The 20,823-nt window shown below is 35.3% G+C and overlaps 1 protein-coding gene across 2 annotated transcripts in view; it reads left to right on the top strand.

The window, feature by feature from the left end:
- Positions 1-20,823, top strand: part of LOC111055671 (zinc finger protein 768) — a 42,316-nt gene that overhangs the window by 14,818 nt on the left and 6,675 nt on the right. Inside the window, exons 2-8 of one of the 2 annotated variants that reach the window (XM_022342918.2) lie at positions 4,667-4,825; positions 5,956-6,333; positions 9,257-9,699; positions 11,280-11,547; positions 17,198-17,359; positions 18,513-18,741; positions 19,840-20,080. In XM_022342918.2, the coding sequence (XP_022198610.2) occupies positions 4,729-4,825; positions 5,956-6,333; positions 9,257-9,699; positions 11,280-11,547; positions 17,198-17,359; positions 18,513-18,741; positions 19,840-20,080 (1,818 nt within the window). In that variant the 5' untranslated portion in view covers positions 4,667-4,728. Of the gene's footprint in view, positions 1-4,666; positions 4,826-5,955; positions 6,334-9,256; positions 9,700-11,279; positions 11,632-17,197; positions 17,360-18,512; positions 18,742-19,839; positions 20,081-20,823 lie in introns of both variants that reach the window. The other variant, XM_022342917.2, reaches the window with a different exon arrangement.

The following is a 20,823-nucleotide window of genomic DNA, read 5'->3' as shown; positions in this document are numbered from 1 at the left end:
ACCTAACAAAGTCAACTCAACTTAATGCCAACCTGACAAAATTATTAATTTAGTTGCCAGTTAACAACTATTTCGAAGAGGTACTCTTATCTAGATTATAGTTCTATAGTAACATATTATGATATGGAAATTTCAATTATAATTAAGAGATTGGGGAGAAGAAGAATATACATGCTAAAAGACGAACTTTAAACCCTTAAAAACAACCCTTAGAGTTAAAATATTGCCAAAAGATTTCTTAGTGCGCCTCTAAAGGGCCAACTGAACATACCTACCAAATTTGAACGTTTTTGGTCTGGTAGATTTTTAGTTCTGCGAGTGAGTGAGTGAGTGAGTGAGTGAGTGAGTGAGTGAGTGAGTGAGTCAGTCAGTCAGTCAGTGAGTGAGTGAGTGCTATTTCGCTTTTATATATACACATATACAGTAGTCTGACCGTAGTTTCAAATATGTTGCCGCCAATCTTCATTATGTTATTCACCTAAATCAATCACCCCTTTAAAAATAAGGCGTACAGTTCAATGAGCAAGGAAAGTTGTGTGAGCTTACCACCCCAGTTTTTTTATTAATTATTGTCCTATTTTCTTATAACCTTCGGTTTAGGTGGAATTTTCTGAGCTCTATGTTTTTGTTTTTACAGTACCTTTAACTCTATTTCCGAAAAAGATCATCCAACATAATTTTCAGTAAATTGTGCTGTTATATGGCATAACATTTGAAAACTAATCAATCTTTAAGGTGACGGTCATACGATCTTCGATCCTTCGAAACCTCCTTAGGTTTTTATAACTATATCTAAGATAGGAAATCTAGATATAATATACGCTGTGGTACCCAAACTGCGGGTGAAATTAACTTTCTCTTTAGGGAGGGAAAAGTTCCCGGGGGGTGATTTGAGTTTATGAAGAAAAATTAAATACTACAAATACCTATTAGAATATTCATTCCAATTTTCACACAAAGTCATGGCCGTTGATTGAAGACCTAATTCCATTGAAGAATATGTTTATTTTTATAATCGGAGAATCATAAAAATTATCATGGAGACGTTGGCTGACTCGCATACAATCAGAAACAAACGAATATCCGTTTCTCTATGATGCAATTCATTAGAAGTAACAGAGTATGCTGCTTGGCTGAATCAGCAAAAATTTATCGCGTTCGTATCTCTTCATTACAAAAATTTATCGTGACCGATCAGCGAAAATGCAAGCAGGCAGCTCTGTTGCTGTGTGATTTGAACGAATTTTTGAGCTCTCTTATATTAAAGCTCTTATTGTGCTCTTTTTGCTCAAATATTATTCTTGGACTAGCTCTTTCGGCTCTAACTAATCATAGCTCAACTAATACAACTGCAGCTACAGTACTAACATTATAACCGACAATAGTGCACGCACTATTTCAACGTTCCAAGTAGGCTATCATGTTTCAGACTATTTAATCAAATCAAGTGCAATGTGAATTATCGATACTGTTTCTGTATAAATAGTTCATAACAGAATATATAGTGTCCTTTGGAACACAAATAACACACGATTCACCAACTACCTGCTTGAATAATAATCAGTAGCGTAGCAAGGATTTAGAAATGGGGTTTGAAAAATGTTGGGCCCCCTACCAACATTGCCAACATCAGTTCGATAGGTAGGGGGGTGATAAAATTTATTTAAGATTTATTGTCATTGTATAATTCTATTAATTATTCCATTACTTTCACTATAAATATGAGTATTAAATTATTAGTGAGCTCGTTACCATTTTTCTCTTCCTCTTCCTACCTGTTTTAAACTGTTTCATGTACCTTTCCATCCAAACTGCAAACTGTTTTCGCCCTCTATCTGCCGTTTATTTTGGCAACCACAGCTGGAGAGGTATTCCTTGTCTCTTCTCTCTGTCATATCTCAACATGTTTAAAATAATTGTGTTTGCTTTGTTTAGGTTGTGTTTTTTGTGTGTTTGGATCACAAATTCAGTCAATAGTGACTATTTCATTCAACATATTGATTGCCAATGAGATTTGTCATTGCTCAATTGCAAATCATTTGAATGAGTCTGATAGTTTTTAACGTTTAGAAAACAATGTTGTATAGTTGAAAAAATGATTTGAGGTCCATTTTACATATTGTTTCTTGGTTCTTGGATTTTTGTGCCTTTTTCATTTTTTTTCATGGGGGAGGTTGTAACCTGGAATCTATATATTAAAATTGATTTAGATTTAATAAAATGGCTTGAGATTGACTCCCGACTGATTTATTAAGAAAATGAGAAACTAATTACAGCTGCTACACCATTATCAACATCTAGTGAACTTCTGCCTTACCATTGTCGACTTCTATTAGATCTTTTACTAATCAGTTTACTGAAGTTGATAATGGTGTAGCAACAGAAAATACTTCCTTAATTTTTCAAAAAATAAGTGGCTGCTTATGACAATTTATCTATTTTAAAATATCCAAAATATCCCAATTTTTATAGTATCCTATTCCAATCAAGCTTATCATGATACCAGGAAAGAAGCAATGTGCTCTGTGCTCTGAAACAGTTTGTCTCTTGAAGACGGGAGACTGAAGAACACCATAATGCAAATCTATTTTTAGCCAATGATGCTCCCCTTCAAGCACAACATTTCGGACGCTCCGAAATCGCTACTCACTTCACTTTCAGCAGCTAAATTAGTTTGAACTCGAACTTGTTCGACTAATTTGAATTCAAACTCAACGTTCTTTTGTGACGAGTCGGGTTGAATTTGTCACGCCTTATTCAAACAACTGCACAACTCTATGATGTGATGTTTGGTTGTGTGTTGTGTACAGAGTAGGCTACACTACAGCAGGCTTTGGCGCTAAAAAGCCTTGAGAGCCTTGGGAGCATGCTATGAACAGAACAGCCAGTCTCTACTCTCCTCTATAACCTTGAAATATTGAACCTGGCCAAAGTTTATGTGTCTCTCTCTCTCATACACTCTCACTCCGCCCGTCTCGCTCAGTCTATCTCTTTCCAAACTATTTCAAATACCAAGTTCATGAGCGTTCGGCCGACGTTCTTGCACTTGGACTCTGTGAAGGTGTTCCTCTATTCATCTTATCTGCTGTTTGATGAATTGTATTGACTCTGTTCACCATTGACATTGAATCTGTCCAACCTACAGTTCAGAAAATAAACGTACCTAGTGGTGAAGGTGAAGGAGAAGTAAAGTTTCTTCTTTCTTGTTATTCTTATCATAAAAACGTTGTAGAGAGTATTGTCAAAATATTAACCCCTGTACAATCTGTACCAAACTCCAATAAACAAAACATTTTTTTCGAAGATTGTTAATTTCAGTCTATTTGAATACCTGGACGTTCAATTGAAATCAACAAAATCAATGTTGAAGGTGAAAATTGAAAATAATAAGTGCTAGTAATAAGTTGCTACGAGCTACGAATAATTTGTGATTCTGATTTCAGAATGTCATATATGGTGCGTTGAAACCCGCTCATACACTATTTTATCATAGTTTACTAAACCCAAGTGAGGATTTGGCCGGCCGGCTTATCTGCGCATAGGCGTGAGTTCGAATCCCGCTAAGAGCAAGGTTTATATACCTACTTAATACATTTCCGGTTTTATCTTATGAAAAATGTGATACAAATTTCTTATTATCTTGAGAAATACTTTATTGTCTTCGGAAATGTGTGATATTACATTTGCTTTCATTATTTTTTAACAAGGTCAAATACTGAACCAAGATACTTTCAAAGTAAAATAGGTGTAATTAAACAATTTTTAAAGCTGAAAGATGTTACTATAACATCTTATTATCTTATAGTTCGCAATATATGATTATAACCTATATAATTACCTTGATTTAAGTTATAGCTTATACTTAAATTCATAGCTCAGTACGGCATTGTACTCCAATCACTTGATTACAAAACTAAAACGTGTTATTATTCTCCAATATTCCCTTCACAAAGTAATTCAAATGTAATAAAACATCGCGCTGTTCGACTAAGAAATTAATCTTCAGTGGTCCCTGCTGCATTTTATAATAAATGGTTTTGAATGCTTGCCAAAATGAGTGCTGGCCAAAACCAGAATATTGTGAGCTTTTATTCAAGTTCAAAAGCTAAGGCCAATGAGATTCCATTGTAAATCGACGGTATTACTATTCTGTATTTATAAACACTCTTTAAAATATAAATTATAATATCGGGGGACCGAGCTTCGCTCTGGAGTACGAAAGCAAAGACAATTTATTACGAAAGAGGAAATTATAATATATTTATAGTTTATACAGAAAGGTTCTATCTAATCACAGTGGATTGAGATTAATTCTCAGTGGGATGCAAAAATCTCTCTCACAAAGGCCAAGTGATTTGGTTCAAGTGAAATTAATCAGGACTAAAATTTAACCGGCTTTTGTGCAACCGGCACAAGTACCTGATTGAATGATTGCAATAGTTCAACAGCTGAGTCAAAATTTTGTCTCAGTCCCACTCACATGCACTCGCTCACTCACTTCCATTATCGACAGACGAAATTATCAGTTGTTTTCCAAAGATGAATAATTATAATCTTTTTAATGTCTTTCAGCGAGTTCCCAGGGATGAGATCTAGTGCAATAGAATTTTTATATTATAAACCTACTATGTTGCTCGTGTGTAATATTCTTGTTGTTGTGTTTTAGGTTGTGACCGATGCTGGAGTGCGTTTGCGTTGTAGAGACGGCTGGCATTGGCTGTGGCTACCATGGCGTTCAACTTCCCGGCGTCGGTGGCCGCCTGTCTGGCTGCCGCCCAAGGCTTCAAGGTGCCCAGGCAGCTAGCCATGTATTGCATCGCACAAGGTACGCAACCAATAGATCACCATCTATCACCATAGAGAAAAGACAGCAGAAGTAGATAGCTCATGTTATAGGTCGTTTATGTTCCACATTTCAAGCCAATTTTGTGTCAACTCAAGCCGATTACTGTCGACTACTGTCTAATATTACGAGTGAGAATGTAAGATCGGCATATTATGAGAGACTACCAGCGTCACAAAGCTTTACTAAAAAGACTATCGGTTCGAGCATAGAATAAAAGAATCGTATTAGTTTTCTTTGGTTTGAGTTAACAGTGAAATTTGAAACATAAACGCCCTATGCCGACACCATCCTACCATCAAAATATCTTCTTATGATAAATTTTCTATATGATATTTATTACTTGATAGTCAATTACATATATTCCTTAAGAACAGAAATGATGTTCGAATATTAGGGTCAAAACATAGTGGAGCAGCGAAGGTATCAGGGAATGCAGCTGAGAGATTTAAAAATAATGCGTGTATTCGAATAATGCGTTAGACCATATTGGAGCAGCGAAGGTAGGGTAGAAGATGGAAGGAAGCGGAGACATTTAGATGCATGCAGTATTTAAACACTCATATACCTTCTCTACTACACTCTACCCTCGCGGCCTTTAATTTGTATCTAAACTGTGGGACTGATTTATCATTATCAGGACACCTGCAATCTAGTAAATTTGGAGTTCTCACAATTGAAAAGAAGGAGAAATGACTCCAGATTTCTCTACAGATCCCTTAATGGAGCCCAGTGATACTCTGCTGAAAGTATTGGAATAGTGCTCATGCTTTCAGGAGGCACAGGCCCTTCAATCCATCCTTCAAAAGTGATATCTCACCTGTTGCAAAATGCACTGAAATCGACAACCTTTCATCACCGGCAATTCATGAATGCATTTCGAGAGAAAGCTGAGATTAGTGCCAGAGAGTATCTAGATGACCATCCCACTCCTGACGTGTACATCAAACCAAGGCATTCTATGACTGTTTTTTTTTTGCTTTCCAAAAAGAAAAATCGAAAGACCATTATTGAAATATTATTAGCTATTGTAATTTGTCGTTTAAAAAAACCTCATTTAGTTGGTTATTTTGATTTTAATGAATTTAAAAAAATTGTCACCTTAATTACAGATGCTGGAGCACCCTACATGCTCTACAAGGACAACATGGACCGGAACGGAGTGGTAGGGGGTCCAGGGGGCGGGGGGATGGCAATGGCGGTACAGGGGGGAGGAGGAGTCACTAATGGAGGCTGGCCCCCGCCGCATTCGGACTATCCGGTGCTGGGCGTCGCGAACCCCGCCAGTCCGACTGCTGATTCGCTGATGCAGCAAAATGGCGTCGCGTCACCCGGACAGGCGTCGGTCACGGTCACCGTGCAGACCAATCAGGATCAGCAGCAGCAGCAGCAGCAGCAACAGCACAGCATATCTCCACCGGTGCAGTCGCCAGCCTACCAGTCAGCCAATGATCAGGCTAGTCAGCAGGCTATCAACGGCACACAGCAAGGTCAGTCGATTGTCAATACTCAAAAGCCAACAGCCAAAAATATCAGGTTTCTCAAGCTTTATCATCTTGACTCTGTGTTCTGATTCCCCAAACAAAAAATGGCAATGCATAGAAGAGCAGTAGGTATAATAATGGTAATCGGGTAATGATTTTTCTGTGAGAGAAGAGTGATTTCTCATAATATGAAGTGATGTCTTGTAATATAGTTATTCTGTCAATTTAATGCCCAGAGGTCCCCGGTTCAAACTCAGATATGAACAAAAGTGTTTAGCCTCGTCACTGGTTAACAGTGAGGCCCATTGCCGGCTCAAATGATTTATTCAGGCTAGTTGGGACCTTTCCGTAAGGGATTCCCCACCAACAAAAACCCATACGGTTTACGGTTGCTGTGTTACGTTGATAATGTTGATTGATTTTTGATATATAGAATGGAGACTACTCAAACGGTCAAGCAATCTCAACTCATTTTTAAATCTATTCAATATAATTTATTCTACAGTAAAGTTATAATTCTGTGAAGAGTAATGAGTAAGACCTGAGCCAATGAAGAACTTTCAAGGAGCCCAATGGAATGGGTTTGGTTACAGTAACTATATTACCCACAGTATGGCCATTGGATTTTTTTTCCGCCGCCGCCGCCATGAAGATTCCAAATATTTGAATTTTACAATGGAGCTTATATGGAATTATAAGTAAAATCGCTTTCTTTTACTTATTAAAGTATATTTTTGTGATTATTAACTTCGATATAATTTCTTTCATGTTTTTTCTATATTCCCAATATAGTTTTGGAACTTGAAATAGTAAATCGTAGATAATAGCGAGTAAAAATGAAAGTTAGGTAACGTAACCTGGAAGCTGAATTTCCAAAAAAATACCATAAAACTTTTGAAATGTGTCATGATATTGTAATACATTTTGTTCCATTGACAAGTAATAAAGTTCTCATATCTATTTCTAGAAGCATGATGGAATTCTCATCACAATAGATTCCATAACATTTAAATAGTTTGTTTTATTCAGCCAATAAGTCAGAAAATATTGTAAAGCACAACATTGAATATAAACTCTGGAAGAGCCAATTATTCTAGCCATAGTACTACTTGATGAATTTAATAAACATGTAAGAAATTGGAAAATAACACACATAACCATTATTGTCTATATTTAGTGATATTTCTAATCTTAACCACTACTCGTGGTAATGCAACTCGAAAATCATATCAATAGCTATTGTTACATGGTATAGCTAAACATGTTATGGGTAGGGTACTCAGTACTGAAGAGAGTCAATCAGAGAAGTCAAGACGTCTTTAATCAGCACTTAATTTCATGGTTGAATATTTCATAAAATGTTATATTCAATTGAGCCACAAAAATATTTTGAAATTGGATTATTTGAAGTTCGATCCAATAAATGGGATGAGGAAATACACAAAATTGAAATTTATCTTTCTACATGTTTATAATTATAGATCACTGGTTCCCAATAAGTTGTCCGCGAAAGTTCTAGAAGTGGTCCGCGAGGAGTCCGAGGGAAGGAAAATTATTGATGTTTTAAGCTTTATTAGTGTTTTTTAAAGTTATCTTTTTTGTCTATATTAAAGTATAATCAATTTCTCTTCGAAAATGATACGGTATATCAAACTCATCTCAATTTCATAATATGTTTCCAATCGGTAAAATAAGTGAAAAGTTCCAAATGTCTAATGCTATAAGATAGGACTTGAAAGTTTGTTTGAAATCTTAATGGCGGATTTGTACCATGTGACCGAGCTAACCAATCAGAAGCGTGACAGTCAATGGCCATACTGTGGGTAATATAGTTACTGTAGGTTTGGTGGTCTTATGGTGTATTATGGTAACTTATGGTATAGCCGTATAGTGCAGTAGACAAGCTGCATTCTTCATTCTTTTATTGATTCAATGATTCACAATTTTTTCTTAAAATAATTTGGTGAATGATTATCAGGCACAGCCCATTATTATCTGAACTCATTATCATTAATTCGGCAATACCGTGTCGAATTCAAACACGAAAACATGTGGAATTCCAGACTATAATAATGATCAAAAAATCTATTGTAATATTCTGTGAGGATGAGGATTCAAAGGAACTTTGGCGCAGCCGAATAAGCTAAATAAATTAAAAATTTATTATTTATTCCCAAGAAACTAATACAATATTATATTAAATTAAAATTGTATTATCTATATATCACAGTAACTTTAATTACCTACTGTATCATTGAATCTGTAATTTTAACCTTCCGGTAGTCGCGCCCTACTCAATCGCACGAGCAGTCGCGTGTTGTATTTTTTACAACATCCAATTTTCCATGTGTTATGTACTCTGTTTACTGTCAAAACATAATATTAATTAATTATATAATTACTTTTTCCATCTTCTTGGATTATTTTACGCCTATGAACATTTGGATGACTACCATTTTATAGCCCAATAAGGTACATCAAGCAAAGCCATCAATTCTGTGTTATTGGCTCGTTTACAATCCCCGTATCCCCGTATGCACTGTCGCGACTAGATGGAACCTAAAGACTGAACCATGGCTCGGTTGATACTGCAACTCAGTGGAGTGATGGGGGTAAAGTTTTGGAATGCATAGGTGACTCATTCACTGACACAACCCCATTCAATAGTTTTGTGCAGCAAAAATCTGACACTGTTGTACTTTTTACAACAGCGCGACTGCCGGAAGGTTAATCACTAAAATTAGATATGTAAGGGCAACTCAAAATTTGTATACTTATAAAGAAATATAAGAAATGTTGACTATTCAAGCTCCATCTAGCTCCAACTCATTTTTCAAAAATGTCTGATAACTGTACAATAGAATTCCAAATATGTCTTGAATTTTTCACTGTACGTGTTTCTAATGGTTTCCCATCAATTTGTGCGCAGTAAACGGCGGCGACGACGACTCAGCGTCTGTGGTGGGCCAGCAGCACCCTCAACAAGCGTCCACACCACACAGTCCGGCACTGCAGACACAGTCGGACACGAACGGCGACCATCAGACGCCGTCCGACCGTCCGGTGACGTCCGTCTGTTTTGCACCTGGGGGCGACAGCCCCTATTACAGGAGCGCAGCCCCCCCTCCACCGCCACCCCACATGCTCACCACCAACTCGTTCATGACCTACCTGAAGCAGCAGCAACAGCAGCAGAGTCAGCAGCATAACGGTCAGCACAACGGTCAGCATAATGGGCAGCATAATGGGGTGCAGCAGCAGCCGGGAGTGGTCATGCTGACTCAGCTCCAGGCCGCTGATCCGGGCGCTGACTTTGCTGCCAGTATGCCCGACCTGTTAGCTGCTCAGCAGAATGCCAAGATCAACTCCAAGGTACATAGAAATGGAAAATACTGGGGTAGAGAAAATACAACATTACTGGGGATTGAAGAAGTCACTCATCAGGGATTTGAAATAACCCATTTATATACTACGGGTGTGGTATCTATTTGATCTTATCATGAAATTCATAAGATTCTTATAAATCTAAGGTTTAATTATTAGTCATTGGATTGAATTCCGGTTCGAGCAAAGACGTTATAGGGGGCAAACATGTTATAAATGAGACGTTATAATTTGGGGGTTAAACCTCTAGCAAAGACCTCTAGTCCAATATCAGAGTAAATACCTCGTTTCAATTGACCCAAAGTCGCACTTGAAGATTGAAATTGAGAAGAAGATAATACAAGAAGTGGGTACTAGTACTAGACAGGTTTCTACTCTTATTGATTCCATAAATAACGGTGGACATATTCCTCAATCTCGGTCACATTTTAAAATCGATAATAATGTCTCAACCCAAAATTTAATCCCTAATCGCACGTGAAAAAGTAAAGATCATGATGAAGGCTGTTAGATGATATATTGTTTATTAATTATTATACATTGTAAAAAATATTTTATGCATCAAGTAAATCAAGTAGGTAGGTACTTTTTTCCTCATGGGAGAAACTTTAGTCCCTAGCTTCCAATTACCCATTTTCGTATTGTAATTCCAAAACAGTAGAATTATTAATATCATAAATATATTAATCATATTAATTGAGAATGAAAATCAGCAAGGCAAGGAGAGTAGTTCCCTTGTGTCATACCCAATCTTTAGAATTTGTGAACTTTGGTTTCAAAAACAAATAATATAGGTATTATAATTTGTGAAATTTTGTGAGAATGAGGACGAATGGATTTTCTGAACAATAAATTGATCCTCATATTATGTTTAACCAGTTTTCGCATATATTTCAAGTTGCATCAGGTAGACTTGTTTGATCAACATAACGATACTTTTTAATGAAATCTTCAAATATATACCTAATTATAGAAAAATATTGTTTTCAACCTCTGTGTTGTATCAATACTACAACTGTCAAAACTTGAATATTACCTATATCAATTAATCATCAAATAATAATCAAATATAAATTATCATTATCAAGATTATATTAATTACCGTATGAATTTATAATTTTCTCATCATTTTCAATATCTTTAAAATTAAACGTAAATTTCGAAAATTATTGTATTCAACCTATGTGCTGTCTGAATACTGCAACAGTTGCAGTTACTGTCAAATATAAAATATTATGTTGCACAAAAGCCAGTTGAATTTTAATATGATTAAATGTCACGAGAACCAATCAAAGAAAACTTTATCGAAAAGGTCTTCTTTGATTGGTTCTCGTAGCATTTAATCATGGTTAAATTTAACATGCTTCAGTGCAACTAAGCCTCATAATTTAAAACTTTCTGATAATCTTCAATTCATCTTCAAATCTATAAACATGAATATAAAAAATTATTGTATATTAACTACGTTTTGTTTCAATACTACAACTGTCAAATCTGAGATCTTATAACTTGAGAATTTAATCATCATTAAATTGAATTTCTAATTTGTTGTTTATTGTTGTGTTTAGGGCAACGCCCACACCGAGCTGCGACTGTTCAAGTGCGTGACATGCGGCAAGGACTTCAAGCAGAAGTCGACGTTGCTGCAGCACGAACGCATCCACACCGACTCACGACCGTATCCTTGCGCCGAGTGCGGCAAACGCTTCCGCCAGCAGTCGCACCTGACTCAGCATTTACGCATCCACGCCAACGAGAAGCCATTCGCGTGCGTCTACTGCGAACGCACGTTCCGTCAGCGCGCCATCTTGAATCAGCACCTGCGCATCCACTCTGGTGAGAAGCCATTCGCGTGTGCTCAGTGCGGCAAGCGCTTCCGGCAGAAAGCCATCCTCAACCAGCACGTCCGAACACATCAAGGCGAGCACACTGATGAAGCCTGTATAGATAGATTTAGACATACCGCCCACCCTCAATTTGATCCCCGGTCGCACTTGGAGATCGAAATGTCTCCTGAACATGAAGTCGACCCCAAAACACGTTTCAAAATTGAAAGTGATGTTCAAACCTGTTTAGATAGACTTAGACATACCTCCCGCCTACAAATCGACCCTCGATCGCATTTGAAAATCGAAATGACTCCCGAACATGAAGTCGACTTCATAACACATTTGAAAATTGAAAGTGATGTTAAAGCCTGTTTAGATAGACTTAGACGTACTACCCACCCTCAAACTGATCCCCAGTCGCATTTGAAAATTGAAATGTTTCCTGAACAAGATGAGATAGATAGTGTTCATTTTGACCCAAAGTCGCATTTGAAAATTGAAATCAGTTCATCACCTGAGCATAATGATGATGGAGCCCGGAGAAATACATCTAGACACATTCATCCAAGCTCACAATTGAAGATCAAAATTGATAAATCATCTGACAGCGTTGCAGAGAACTCCCCTACAAAAGAAATAGATAGCAGTAGACATACTCCCCACAATTTAATTGGCTCGACGTCAAATTTAAAGATTGAATTTGACAAGAAGATGAAACAAGAAGTGGGAACCATTAGACAGGTATCTACTCTTATTAATCCCATAAATAGCGGTGTACATATTTTCCAACCTCGGTCACATTTCAAAATTGATATGTCTCAACCCAAAATTGACCCCGAATCGCATGTTAAAATCGAAATTGATGAATAGTCTAAACGTGAGATAGGTCAGTTGTCACTACAAACAATAGATATCGGCGAGAATCAGAAAATCAAAACTGGACCTAACTTTTAGAATCGAATCGAAACCGATCCGACAGTTGAATATCATAATTCCCATATCATGTCGCCTCGAATTGTCGTGTGAGAATTCAACTCAGATTGAAATGAAGCTTTAATATTCCGGCCCCATGACTCTAAATTACCGTACACTTAAAAATTGGATAGCAAAAAATATACTAATCAAGCTATTACCCGAATGAGGATTAAATAGTACCGTATTAGATGAACCTCTTCTTATTGACCTTGCATTGTACTTTAAAGTCCTCTGAGCGTGAGATAGGTCAGTTGTCACCAGACAAATACAATCAAAGCTGTATTTAACTGTGCAATCAATTATATTTACTACATATAGATTAGAGAGTATTTATATAGAGTTAGGAACGTCTCCTTCTCTAGTTATACTTGAAAAAGGAAATTAAAGATCACTGTGAAAGTGAGCTATTATAGTTGACACCTGAAATATTAGATACAAGAGCAACGAAAATCAAAACTGTTTACCCCTGTCTGCAAAGTACTGTATGTCCTACTATCCTAATGTAAAAATTCTCATGACTTCGAAACATTTTTTTAAACAATGGAAGGTGTAATAAAAACTGAAGATTGCTCTAAACAATCCAATAGAGCCCAATTAATTTACTTTTTGGCTTGACTTCAAATTCCACTGTCAGCCAAAATGATCTCATATTTTCTTCAGTAGAGAGTTCTTGAATAGTTGAACATTCCATTCTATTTCAATATTTTTCGAAAATAGGCAATTACCTATGTAAGCAATTACTTGGAATTGTATAATTATAACTGAATGGAAAACTTCCTCATCATTATTGTTTATAAACATTCAAAGTTGAACAGCGTTCACTCCTTTCTAATAAATTTGTGCTCAGTTGTAAGAGCTCATTAATAATAAAAAATGGCCATTTTCCAAACTAAATTCAATTTTCTACAGAATGTACTTTATATTTGAAAGCGATCAACTATTTATTCTCATTGGAAAACTTCAAATACATTCTCTTTCTAGATAATTTTGGCATTCTGGTATCATTCACCGCGTTATCCAAGCAGACGTCCTTATTAACCGGTACCGGTACTTATTAACCATAGTGATAGATTCTACCCTTAGTAAACAATCCAAATCAAGATAGTGTTCCTTGATTCAACCTCTATGGTCATATTATTTACTCGAATATGAATATTATGAAAGTAATGAAATATTGTTTAATATCACGAATCTATTTAAAAAAAAAAAAAACAGACATGATTCGACACCTGTTGTGTCATTTTCTATGGCACTATGGTGTCATCTTTTATGACACTGTATGTCAATATATATCTGTGATTTTTTGCAAAAAAATTCGTAATATTGGACAATATTCTTGTGTTTGTTTTCATTACGAATATAAGTATCACTATAATCCGCCTAATCTAATAGTGTATCATATTATGAACGTTTATTTTTCGAGCAATTCTAAACAATAACTTTACTTGTAAAATATCCATTTTATAATAAAACCATAGAGAAACGATAGCATAAGTAGATATCCCATGGTATAGGTCGTTTATGTCGCAAGTTTTACTGTTATCCCAAGCCAATAGTTCACATAGTTCTTTCCTAAGCAGCTGTGTGACGCTGGTAGTCTCTCAAATTGTGCCGTTCATACACTATCACTCCAACAAAACAGTGAAAATTGACAATAATCGACAGTAATTGGCTTGAGATAACAGTAAAAGTTGCGACATAAATTCCCTATACCATGGGATATCTACTCACGCTATTGTTTCTCTATGATAAAACACACTAGTTCGACTCACGTATATATTAGAATTCTTATTAAAATGGATAGTTATTATTTATAAAATCATAGGAACTAGGGACTAACTCTAACAAATTTCAATAAACATTCATTTTGGAATATAATTAGATTCCTTTGCTTAAATACAAATTTGCAATAATTGATACTGTAATTGAAATAATAATAAAATTTTCTAATAATAAAAACAAAATTTAACAATTTAATTTTGAAAATCTTCTCGATGTCAACACTGTAAGTTGAACTATGCCTAAAAAACTAGATCGATTTTTAATTAAAACTTCCAATACAGAGATCCTTCTAATTTTCTCACTTTATGAAATAATTTTGTTATTACTTCAATTTGAATCTTTAATACCTACATCATAAAATTATTGATTAGTATAATATAAAAAGAAACTTAATCAATGTATCTTTGTCTAAATCTATACTTGAAATATTTTCACAATAAACACTGAAACTGAATAATGCGTTCTTATTTATTCAGACCGAATTCCCCTTTCTTTTATAAGGCGCATAGAGACAAATTATATAAAAATAAATGGATTTAACAGTATTCATACATACGTTTTTTTAAGAGATAACTAGAATGAACCGATAGAGATTTAGTATTACAAATTGCCTTTGAATTTTTAACTAAATGATATATTGATTTCTCATTCAAGTAAATATTTTTTTGAAATAGAGAGGGAGATTGCCCTTCAATTAGTAACTGATTGAACACTCTTTGTGGAAGAGTGACTAAAAATTTCACTTAGGTATTGATCTTCACCGCCAGACTTCCTTGAGAAACTCTTTACTTGTAAAACATTGAGAAAGAAAGTTTTGTTGGTCTTGTACTTGCATTACTAGAAATTCAAATCAGTTTCAGTGTATTATTGTGTATTTTTACCAAAAAAAATATCAATACAGTTCAGCCTTTGGAATTCTAAAAATAAAACTTAATTGTAAAAGCAATTAATGTTCACAACAATCACAATGATATTATAGTGGTCCAACAATAGAATAAGCTATCACTAAAGCCCTTCTTTTAATAGAATTTATGTTTTGCTTAGAGAAAAAGAATAGGCTTCAATTTGTTCTTTTGGGACTGTTCCTTCCCTTGGAGTTCTCAAAGTGTGGATACTCCTATAATAACAAATAGCATTCTCTTCTTGATCAGCAGAGAAAAAGTTTATTGGAAAACACAGTTTTGAGTTCGGATCTCACTTGAAATTCGAGGTGCCATAGTTTCAGAGATAATATGTCTTCAAAAACGAAACAATACTGGAGGAAGATGATATCCAGATGATTCATAGACTTTTGCATTTGTAATGAGAGATATATCATATGAAAAATTAATGAATTTAAGTTAATGTTCTACGTGGATTCCAAACCAGCGAGACTACCCCTAATAATTTCCGCCATGAGGATGTCCCTGACAATAAAAGCCGTACCGTACATTATTATGACTTCTATTTACATTGTATTAGTTTTAATTCCTTTTATTTATACTTATAATTCCTGGAATCATACATGCATAGATAATTTGAGCTTTGGTAATTAATACTGGGAATATTGGTAATAGCCCTACAGTACTATAGTGTGAGATTGACTCAAATATGTCAGCACTGCTTGCATGAGAAGCATGATATTATAAAATAATAAATACTGACAGTCTTTAGTGACTCTCATTATAGCATTTTTGTGGATAAATTAGTGATTTCTGAAGAAATTTTAAACTTTTAAACATGGTAGAAGTATGTACAGATCTTCTATTCAACTTCAAAATATTGACTATTTCAACTTAGCCATTTATTTCCCTTCCAATTATACAGTAAAACCATGATAAGTAACACTGGTTTTATTGTCAATTCCGTTTTTATGAATGAACAGACGATTAATTAATATTTTATAATTAATGAAGTTGAATTTAGAATAAAATCAGTTTTGATAAAACCACAAATTCTATTGTAAATTTAGTTTCAAATTTTTAGTCTTTAATTGACAAATTGACAATAGGTAGTCTTAATAATTATAAAGTTGAATTGACAATAAAACAAGTGTCTTTTAATAATCATGAAACAGTTTCTCAATATTTATTTATAACTTTTATCAATAATTATTCATTCACTCAAAAAAATAAATACCTACAAACATTTTTTAGAAAGTTGACATTGGAACAATAAAAATTTTAAAATATCATAGGAATTATGGAGAAATGAGAATCAGGCACATCCCAAAATGTCCATCAATCCCAGTCCAATCATCCATATACGAGGGCCTAGCAGTTTTTAGATACAATAATCTCTGAAGTACAATTTACATAATATTTATACATGATTGATCTTAATCCTTTATTATTCGTATGATGAGTAAGGTCGTATGCACATCCTACGTTGACAGAGTGAAATGAGATGTTGATTCAATCTCTAAAGGTAACATATTATAGAGACAGCACTTTTTAGGGTCATAATATGAACCAATATATACAGTAGGTGCATTATGGATGACTTACTAAAGTCCTACCTGGTACCGGTACATATTATCATGGATAAAATACAGCATATAACTTATGCCATATTTTTCTATGATATCATGCAACAACTAAGTTTAACCCTAAAAAATAACTTCGGATTACATAATGATATAAGGTCACAGTTATTATAAAATGTGTGACATTACGAGTTTAAACCTCCAACTGATCCGACGCAGTTTAAACTTGGACTATACATTCAGTGAGCTTGAGCATTGGGCTAATAGAAGAATGCCTCATTAAAATATACAAATTGTATTTTTTTCATTTTCTCATTTCTTCATTTATTTATTTATCTTTTAATCTATTTATTAAGTTATCTGTTTATTTATTTATTCATGTATTTATCTATTTAGTTAGTTAGTTTCTTACAATAGTTTTGTATGTTATTTGTAGATGTGAGCCCGCACCTAGTTTACAAAAACGGTCAGTTGTGGCCGCAGGATCTTCCCTTCCCCTCCACCGACAAAGATGGCAACGTCTACGACCAAAATGGCGACAACTGCTTCTCGCCCGATGGTGCCATTCAGTTTCCCGCCTATTTCAAGGATTCCAAAGGTACATAACATAACCTCAAAATCAATTGTTTTTCTTTCACCAGAATGGAACCAGAGAGAAAAGTTAGTATACGATTGGTGACTTTGACGTTTCACAAAGGTTTTGTTTGGTTGAAGACAACAGGTCACCAAGAAGTTAGTGGTCTCTCCCTCTGGTAGATAATTTACGCTAGCAGACTTTGACTTTTGCTGTATTTTCTCCATGATGGAACATGCCTATACCCTTCAAATCTTCAGAAAACTATATTTTCTCAATAGAAATCTCAACCCTAAGAACCTGAAAAATAGAGGAATATTAGATACAGATCATATTTTTTCATGATTCATAAAACAAGCAAAGTATTCATAAGCAATGTAGAATAAATGAAAATTAATTGAGGATGATGAGTTTTCTCTCCACCTTATTGACAAGAAGCACACTCATAACACATTAAACAATAACTACTTAGGTATTTCCTTAATACCAAATAGATCAGCTTGTATGAACATACCTGTAATCAAGCTTTATGATAGAATTATATTATATAAAGTAGCCTACGGTACTACCAATATGGTTGAAGGAAATATTAAAAATTATACCGAGTTCAAACAAACTTTGAAAATGTTTTTAATGAGTTGGTTCTTTTTTAAGGTATTTTAGGGTAGCCTATTCTAAGTGCATTTTATTCTAACACTTATAGAATTTTCTGACACCGTTATTAGGCCAACTAGACGTAATATCCATGTAGGTCTATCTATTAATATATTATATTCATCCATACAACCAACGATACACTCATGAATATACATGGACGAAATGGACGAATTATTTATTCCAGTCATGATCTCTTAATTCTCTTGTATACTAGACAAACCTCGGATATTGCGTCATGCTCTAACGCTTCAACATGCTATTTGGAGCGCATAAAAGCGTTATTGTTATTTGATCAAAGCCTTAAAAATCCTCTGAACAGAGAAGCCAACTTCTAAGTTTTTTCAAATAGGGCACTACTTGAAGTACTACAAGTACTTCAAATATGTACATCTTACTGGCAGTGGGAAATGCACTCCATGTGATCTGTTGCATTAATTTGAAACTAATGAGACAAATGAAACCTGTTTGAAATGTCGCATGCCACATGCATTCCCTTTCAATATGTTGCATGGTGTTGCAGGCATGTCGCACGGTGTGTTCGGCCAGGGCAAGGTGTTGCCAGACATCATCCAGCACGGCAGGTCGGCAGGCATGCCGCTCTATGTGCGCTGTCCCATCTGCCAGAAGGAGTTCAAGCAGAAGTCCACCCTGCTGCAGCATGGCTGCATTCACATTGAGTCAAGGCCCTACCCGTGTGGCGAGTGTGGCAAGCGGTTCAGGCAGCAGAGCCATCTCACACAGCATCTCAGGTAAATTTGCAGCTATTCAGGATGATACTGAGAGTATCAATCGATATCGTCATCCTATTACACTAAGCGAACCATCAAAAATGGCTCCAACCAATTTGAAGGAACTTGAAGTGCAGCATCTAGCCTTCTAGTAGAGGCTGCGAATTAGTAGAGGATACGAATTAGTAGGGATAAAGTATTGTGTTTTTGAAGGAAACTACTATTTTGTCTTTTTAAATAAGGTACTATATGCATATGCATTCATAGGCCCGGGTTAATGAATAATTTTACACTTAAATACTAACAGACTCAAGTAAGTTCTGGAGCCACTGACAAGCCTGTTTTCTTAAATGATATCTTTTATTGAACTGAAATTGATCATACATCTGGTATTGTAGCAACTATTTAATTATAATATAGAGGGCCAAGCCTAGTCCTATTTATTATTAAAATAATACTATTAGATTAGTGATACAAAATTCCTTTGGTCTTACCCCTGCGATATTCTCTTCGTAGTAAATAGACGATTTTCGCCTGCTGCTGTAATTTCTTGCTGCCCATGTGGCACTATCTACCCTTAGGCTATTATGAGACTCTTCGAGGTTGAAAATATACACTCATTGATGGCTCTCAGAGCACGCAAGAGTGAATTTATAGGAACATTTTTAGGAAGCCTCGTAGATTTTTTGTCTGTATCTCTTTCAATTGAAATGACAGTTCTTGAACTTTATATCTATCACGTGCCTATTTCTTTTCGGCTATACGTGAAACGACAATTGGACTACAAGCTCCAAAACTTACAGTTATTGTACAATATCTAGGCACAGAAAAAAGAACAATAATGAACCTGCTTTTAATATGTATATATGTCTGCTTTGCTAGTTACCACAACATGTTCAACTTACAATGCATTCGAGTTTGACTGCTACTAGTAGATTGCAACCTTCATAAATGAACTGTTTGGAAGTATGTTAATGTGTCTGTATTGTTAGATTTGTTGAAAATTTTGTTTATGACACACTTTGTACGACTATTGTCATTGCTAACCGATTTATAGTTTTTACCATACTCTATGGCATTAGTAAGATTTGAGTTCAGACAAATTTCTCTCTGGCACAGGATACACACGAACGAGAAACCGTACGCTTGCGTCTACTGTGGCCGTAACTTCCGACAACGCACGATCCTCAACCAACACGTGCGTATCCACACGGGCGAGAAGCCCTACAGGTGTGGTCAGTGCGGCAAGGACTTCCGGCAGAAGGCCATCCTCGACCAGCACACGCGCACTCACCAGAGCGATCGGCCCTACTGCTGTCCCATGCCCAACTGCCGGCGTCGGTTCGCCACCGAACATGAGGTAAGTGTTCAATAGAAGTTTCATTAAAGTATTTTCAGTTATCGGATTGATATTTTGACACCTTGTGGGACCCGACTTCAACAGAATAGAATAGACCAGGATAGAAAAGAACAGAATAAAATAGAAATAAATCTTTAGTCATTAAAACATGTACAAATACATTTGAATAGTTTCATTTTTTTATTATACATAACGCTAGGCTAGTAGCTTAGGTTACTAGCTTATTTCTAGGCTATAGCTTATTTCTAACAGAAGGCTTAAAAATGAGAAATTGTTACCTAGTTTATTTTATAACGAACTTATAAATTACAACATGTCAGGCAGAAATAATAATTTTAATTTGAAAGTTGAAAATTAACGGTAGTTTAAACTCTTGTGAAGAATAAAGCGACAAATTCACCAGATTCAAAAATCAAATTATCTGCAAAAATTTAGGATGCTCTAGTACTTGCGAACAGGTTGGTAGCTTCAAAAAATATTGCTTACCTCTGTAGAAGGAGATTTTTCTAAAAAATATCTAATCTGTGCCTTTCTGTGATATGACCAAATCGTGTATTATAATTGTATTCTGTACGAACAGGTAACCCATGCTCCGCAAGTTTCTAATAATAAAAAACTTCACAAACTGAATTTTGACCCACTGAAATCTTGAAGAATTTTAAATATGCCTATAACCATCCTCGGTAAATTAAGAATCTGGCTAAACGGATATGGCGAGCGAAGCGAGCCTGACAGCTAGTAAT

Source organism: Nilaparvata lugens, chromosome 5 (assembly GCF_014356525.2).
Source record: "Nilaparvata lugens isolate BPH chromosome 5, ASM1435652v1, whole genome shotgun sequence".
NCBI classification, from domain to species: Eukaryota; Metazoa; Arthropoda; class Insecta; order Hemiptera; family Delphacidae; genus Nilaparvata; species Nilaparvata lugens.
This window is presented reverse-complemented; position numbering and strand designations above follow the sequence as displayed.